The 7,172-nt window shown below is 48.1% G+C and overlaps 1 protein-coding gene across 1 annotated transcript; it reads left to right on the forward strand.

Annotated features, from left to right (window-relative positions):
- Positions 1 to 2,915: 2,915 nt before the first annotated feature.
- Positions 2,916 to 4,622, forward strand: LOC101635730 (skin secretory protein xP2-like). Its single transcript, XM_004695170.1, has 2 exons — positions 2,916 to 3,017; positions 4,056 to 4,622. The coding sequence occupies exons 1-2, from the start codon at positions 2,916 to 2,918 to the stop codon at positions 4,620 to 4,622; spliced, it is 669 nt and encodes a 222-aa protein (XP_004695227.1).
- Positions 4,623 to 7,172: the final 2,550 nt, after the last annotated feature.

Here is a 7,172-nt window from a genome sequence, read left to right on the forward strand (position 1 = left end):
TAAACACTGCCATAGTCACCTCCCTACAGGTCTCTCCCCCACATCTGCCTTAACCAGTCCAGGAAACAAGCCCGGTTTCTTCATCACATGTTTGCTGCTCCATGTGGCTTCCTTAGGTCTCAGTCTTTTTCTCCATCTGGCTTCCTTTCTCTCCTTCTCTCTTCTCCTTTCTCCTTTTTCTCTGCTCAGCTCCACCCTCCTTCTGGGTGGGGCAGGGAACCTGGAACTTCCCTTCTCCTAGGGACCACCCAGTTACAATACCAATAGGGACAGGCATGGATGAGTGTTAATCCCCATGTGCGGTCAGGAAAAGGCCAATTAAGCCCCAGTGCACCACCCCAAGCCCATAAGAGTGATCCAGGACAGGGTGAGGGGGAGAGGACCTCTGTAGTGGTGGGTGGGGTTGAGCCTGAAAGGAGTGGGGTTACTTGTCCTTGGAGGCCAGGACACTCTCTGGCAAAATGTCCAGGATTCCCGCATCTGAAACAATTTTTTGCTGTTATGTTGGATCTTTGCCCAGGCATTTGGAGCATGGCACCTATTGCTATGTTGATAGATTTGGTAATTTTATGTTCAAAAGTATCTACCTCATTACAAAGTTTGATCATGCCATTGAGGTCTAAGGTTTTTGTTTTTCCATCGAAAATGCCAATGCATTTTCGATGGCCAATTGTCTGACTACAATATTTTCTTGGCCATCTTCTCCCAGAACTCTTTCTGCAGCTTCTAACAGTCTGGCAACAAATTTTGCGTAAGGCTCGCTGTTGCCTTGAATTATTTTTGAAAGGGAGGTAGTAGCTGCACCGGCCGCAGGCACTGCTCGCCAAGCGGCCAAAGCTGCCTGTGCAGTTTGAATTAGAATCCCTACAGGGAGTTTTTGTTGTTCATTTTCTAAGGCGTATTTTCCTTTTCCTGTAATTTTGTCAGCGGACCATGAGGCCATCTGAGGACTTCTTCTATTAATTACTGCCTGAGCTTCGGCCCTGTCCATAATTTCAGCTATCCAAGTCAAAAATTTTCCTCGATGTAACACCGATTGCACAATTTTATTCCATTCATGGGGCAATAGGTGGCCGCCTCCCCCCAATCCTTCGAGAATTGAAATAGTGAGGGGGCATTTATTCCATAATTTTTAACTGCCGAATGTAACTCTTTAATGTGTTTACTTTTTAATTTTTTATATATGACCTGACTGTTTCTCTTCCCGGTTGCTCTACCTGCTCATTTTCCTCTTCCTCATCCGAGGCGGAGGAACCCTGTCCTTGCTCCTCATCTTGTTCCTGGGTAGTATCTGCCTGTTCTTTTTGATCTTGGATTTGGGTCCTGATCGGGTTATAACCGGGAATGAAAAAGGCGAGCCAATTGACATTATTTTTAGGCGCTTTGATGATTGGTGTCTTTTTTGACCTGGAAGCGGATGGACGGGGGTGTGGATACTGAGCGGTACAGGCTTCCTCTGTAAGGCTCGTTTGTAGGTCCTGTACCTGAAGCGTGAGATCTCTCAATTCCTTTTTAAGGGAGAGAACGTTCTTAAGATTGGCAACCTGATTTAAGAGAGATTCCTTAGCCTTTTTAAGTTCCTGAATTCCTGGGATGATTGGATCTGATCTTTTTAGAGCTGCTTCTTTTTGAACGGGAGCACTAGGGTTATATGGGGGTGGAGAAGACCAGTAAAGGACTATATTCCCCCTCTCGGGTGGAGAGAAATGGTGGATCGTATCTATCCTGTTCATATTGGGCCGCCTCCTCTTCTAATTCGGCCGTAGCCGAGGGATCGAGCCAGTCATCATCTGAATTATTTTTATGGATCACAGGGTAAATCTTTTTACAAGTTTTAGGAGATGTGGGTGGTTTTAACGGGGGGGGGGGCAAAGGGCGCTCTCTTGAAATAGGTTCATCTATTAAAGATGAAGGGTGCGAGGTCGGAGCGACCTCTTCATTTTTATTTTCATTTTTGGGTTGGACAACGCGACCCAGAAAGACAATCCTCGGCAAGTGCTAATAAATGAGCGACCTTTTTATCGTTTTCTGCCTCCTGTAAAATGTCTCTAATAATCCCATAGAAGCTGAAGAAGGCATCAGGAATCCCTTCTCCTTTTTTAAGTAAGGTATTAATATATTTTCCTACTTTATTCCACGTGAGGGTGTAACTGGGTAGTCTCTAGGAGAAGGGAAGTTCCAGGTTCCCTGCCCCACCCAGAAGGAGGGTGGAACTGAGCAGAGAAAAAGGAGAGAGAAGAAGAGAGAAGGAAGGCAGATGGAGAAGGAGGAGACCTGAGGAAGCCACATGGAGCAGCAAGCATGTGATGAAGAAACCGGGCTTGTTTCCTGACCCTGGACTGGTTAAGGCAGATGTGGGTGAGATACCTGTAGGGAGGTGACTATGGCAGTGTTTATATTGATTTTGATTTTGCTCTTTTCCTCTCAGATTTGTCTGGCCATTTCTGACCCTTTTCCATGGGTCCCGGCCAGAAGGTGCTTTAGTCTTGTGGCAGGCTTTCAGGCCTTGCTTTGGGACAATCCCTTTTGGGTTGACTTTTGCCCACGAGGAGATGGGTAACTTCAGGTGTTTGATTTAGAAGTTACATTCTTTGTGTTCCATATTGTATATTCACTGTATTAAAGTCCCTTTTCATTAAAGCTTTATATGTTTTGTCTTGTTGCGGCGGATGGCAGAACCCACTTAGAGCAGGCAGGTTTTGGGGCCTCAGGGGTGCCTCTCTCTGAATTGAGGTGCCCTATAACAGGGGGATGAATTCCCGGGCCATTAACTACAAGCCAGGGACATTTTTCTTCAATAAAATAGAAAAACTTTACTAGATCCTTCTTTTTAACTCTTATTCCTCTCTCCCTGAGATTTAACTTCATCTCTTTAATAAAAAGAGCTTCTTGTGAAAGATTATTGCCCACGGTAAATGGGACAGCTGAACTTACCTCAAGACTTACCGCGGAGCACGAGTGATGCAGTCCGGGTGTTTCTACCTGGAGCGTTTCGGGGTCCCCTTTTCCGCCGTCCGGTAGGTCACCTTACCTCGAGCCCCACGTTGGGCGCCACTTGACCCGTCCAGCAGGTCTAGTAATTCGTGGGTCTCCAGGGGGCACCTCCTGCAAAGCCAATGGGGGGAGAGAGAAAGGAGACCAGGCGCATAAAGAAAGACAGAGTCAATCTGAGTCGCATCAAGGTCTCAAGTTTATTGAGCTGGGTGCGGGTATTTAAGCTTGCAGAAAGGGGAAGGGAGGGGAATGGAAAATTTTCAGAAACCCCCTAAAGCCGTTGGCCCATGTGCTTGCACAAATCGCCAATATGTCAGTATTCCAGGAATGTTATCTTTGTGGTTTTTTTCCAGAGGATTGTTATTTTGCAAGATAGTGAGCAGGAACAGTAGCAGGTCAAAAAGGTCAAGGCTCAGTCATCCCGTCCTCAGCCCCCAACACTAGAAAAGTTGGGTAACCATGGGGAGAAGGGGTTGTTAAGTCAACTTTGCTAGCCTCTTAACAGAGTGTGCTTTTTCAACTTCTTTTAGAACAGCAACTGTTCCAGAGTTCCTCCCAAGAGGCATTTTTAAATAAGATGAGACTCTTTGTCCCTGATCACGGATTATTGGGGGGAGGGGCAGAACAGGCAGGGTCTCAAGGTGGGAATGGTGTCTGCGAGTGGAGGTTCCTAGAAAAAGGGGAAAAGGGGGGGGGAAGGGAGTGGGCACTAGGAAGACACAGGAATGGGAGCTGGGTGCAAGTCTCCCTGCTCTGCCTTCAGCAGAGGTTTATTTTTTTTTTCTTTGGCCTTCCCCAACCACGCGGCTGGACACCAGCCCTGTGCCTATTGAGGACCCTCGAGCTGCTGCTTGCGCTTCGGAAAGCGGGGTGAGCCGGGTCACGGTCCGGAGCCCCCAGAACTACTCACCCCCCCCCCACGCGGGCAAAAGCAGGAGGACCGACTGTTCACCTGGTTTCCCTGAAACAAATCCCCAAGGTGAAGTAGCCCTAGGGCAGCGCCGGGAGCTGGGGATGCGCCTGCGTGTGGACAGTCGCCTCCAGCCACGCTTCACCCCCAGTCACCAGAAAGGAAAGCTGGAGTGAGTCAGAGCTCAAAAAGGGTAGCGCCTGGAGACAGCCCGGTCGAGGGCCCTCTGGAAGAGCCCCGACCCCCGGGGCGCCCAGGGCACGCTGTGGACAGGGCAGGAACCCCCGTGGGATGGGCTGCACTGCTGTTGGGCGCCCGCAGCACGGTCACCGAGATCCCCACCCGTGCTCGGCCGGGCGCCAAGGACGTGACGCCGGGGAACCGACACCCATGGTGGGCTCGCGGCGGCGTGAGGGCGCCAGGCGGGCAGCTGGCTCCTCTCCAGGCACAGCAGCCCGGCCCGCGGCCGCCTCAGCCGGCTAGCAGCTCCCCGGCTCCTGCAGCCAGCCCTGGGCTCTGGGTCGAGCTTGCCCCGCCGCTTGTCCACAGCCTTCCAGTCCGCACCGCTCACCCGCCTCCGCGCAGCGCCAGGGGACAGAGCCCCAGCCGCGGGCTTCGGCTGGGGGAGACTGCCCCCAGTCCCGCCAGAGACCGTTCTCTGGCCATCTGGCCAGCCCGTGCCCCCTCCCAGCTGCTCTGGAGCGCCGGGGGTCCCTGACTCCCCGGCTCCTCCCTCCCAAAAGGCTGCAGGGGCGGCTGAGCAACCCCTCCTCCCAGCGCAAGGCCAGTCGCCCTGGCTCTCCCTCTCTCCCCCACCCCAGGCGCGACCCAGGCACTAAGCTGGCTGTTCCCCTGGGAGGCATGGGGCCCTGGGGGAGCCACAGGCCGCAGGCCCGCAGCAGGTAGCCCCTCTCCTGCTCCATTCTCCCAGCAGAGGTTTATTTTATACACTTCAGGCTGACTGAGGGATGACATTAGCATATGAAATGGGCTGAGATCACGATCACCTTTTTTTTAAAGAACAGTCTGGGGTCATTTTGACCTTTAGTTGAGATAACATTTTTAAAATCAATCTATCAAGGTTAAAACAGGTACATAGATTTAGAAAGTTTAAGACTAATATTACTATATTTACCACAGTGCAGATTAACCAAAATAAAGTCTCTGAAACATTATCTATTACTTAAAGGCTTTCATTCTCATAGAGACTTCCTAGAGGGTAAAGTAAAGTGAGGGCAGAAGAGGAAAATTTCTTGTAAATCAAATTAAGGTAAGGTTCTTTAAAAAACTTGTTAGAAAGTTTAAGTGAATTTTCTTGAAGTCTAGATGTTAGAAAACCTGATTAGCTCTGAATAGGTGACTTGGGTGAATTTCCATATCTAAAGACTAGATAATAGGAAGTTTCAGTGGTTCTTTAGATAATGAATAGAAGGCTATGTAAGATAGAGTGATAAGATTTGGATTTTCCTCAGTCTGGCAGTGAGAGAGATTTTGCAGTAACAGCCATTTGTTTTTATTAATCAGCCAGTTGTTTAATGACTTTTGACTTGGAGAGGAATTTCTCACCCTGGTGCAGTACTTGTTTGTCAGGGCCAGGTAGCACCTTATGAGGCTGAGGCAATCCAATTGTAAGCTGAAGGTTGCTCAGAATATTTTGATATTATGATTATACAAAAAAGGGAGGTCATGGGCCCTCCCTGGTGGCGCAGCGGGTTAAAACACAGCACTAAGAAGCTAAAGCCACTTCCACATGAGTTCGATTCCTGCCTGCCCCTGAGGCGACCACATGGCATGGCAGACCTCTCCTAAGCCTCCCACCCCTGCTCCCCTCAGCAGTGTACTTCGTAGATCTGCCTGTTCTTCTCCCCATTCTCCCTGGTGAAGCCTCTCGCAGCCCCTGAGCCTCTGGCCTGTACCCCAGTTCTGTATGCACAAATAAATAAATCTTTTAAAAAAAAAAAAGGAGGTCATAACATAAGTTAGCGTGGAAAGTCTGATTTTTCAGAACATTTCCGTCTCCATCCGGAATATGTCAGTTGATAGAGGTTGCATAGCTTGTGTCACCTTAGTTTATATGTTGCCCTGAATTCTGCATTTTCATTTTCCATTTGGCCTTGGATATTAGGTCAAAGTTGGTTGAACACCTCCAACCTTTGCATAGCTATGAAAGCAAGTCTCAACAAGAAAAATACATTTTTTTCTTTCTTGTGCTTATGATATGGGACTAATTTAACCATTTTCTCAGTCTCAGACTACTACAAAATCACATGTCAATGTATAACAAAGGCAGATCTAAAACAGTTCTTTCTTGAATTCCAGCCTATTTCAGTTCCCCAAAACCTCTTTTCCAAATACATATAAATATGCAGATGTTATCTACTATATCCCCTATTTTTTGGGAGCACACCTAAGCAGTTCTGTCCCGAACATGCATGCCGATGAGAGTGATTGTTAGCTTGGCATAAAGTAACTGACCATATATATATTTTTAAAGATTTATTTATTTGTACATACAGAACTGGGGTACAGGCCAGAGGCTCAAAGGTGGCGAGAGGTTTCACCAGAGAGAGAGTGGGGAGCAGAACAGGCAGATCCACGAAGTACACTGCTGAGGGGAGCAGCGGGCAGGTCAGGAGAGGTCTGCCACACCATATGGTCACCCCCAGGGCAGGTGGGAATCGAACTCATGTGGAAGTGGCTTTAGCTTCTCAGTGCTGTGCTTTAACCCGCTGCGCCACCAGGGAGGGCCTGACCATATTTTTTGGGAAAATTACACCATCTAAGAAGACTGAGATTGAACTCATTCCAGGGACAGAAGGAAAAGGAAGCTATGCAAAACACAAAGAAAAGATTCAGAATGAATCACTATATAAAATAATGTAGCAGAAGGATGTAAAAAGATCAATGGAGGAGGTGAAATATTCCTGAAGATGTTATGAAAGTAGTATAGACCAAATGGGACAATGAATCAGTAATCTTGATGCAGATATGAAAAGAACTATGATAGAAAAAAAAAGAGATATGTTGAAAAAAAGTGAAGAAACACCTTGATATTTATCTGACATGAAGAAAGGAAGTGCTAATAGGAATACTAGAATGAGAAGAGAGAAAGGAACTGAGAAATAATTATTAAAAAATTATAAAACGGGGCCCTCCCTGGTGGCGCAGCGGGTTAAAGCACAGCACTGAGAATCTGAAGCCGCTTCCGCATGAGTTCGAACCCCGCCTGCCCCGGAGGTGACCACATGGCGTGGCAGACTTCTCCTGA

The sequence above is a fragment of the Condylura cristata genome, unplaced genomic scaffold (genome assembly GCF_000260355.1).
Source record: "Condylura cristata isolate star-nosed mole 26May11 unplaced genomic scaffold, ConCri1.0 scaffold00056, whole genome shotgun sequence".
NCBI lineage: Eukaryota > Metazoa > Chordata > Mammalia > Eulipotyphla > Talpidae > Condylura > Condylura cristata.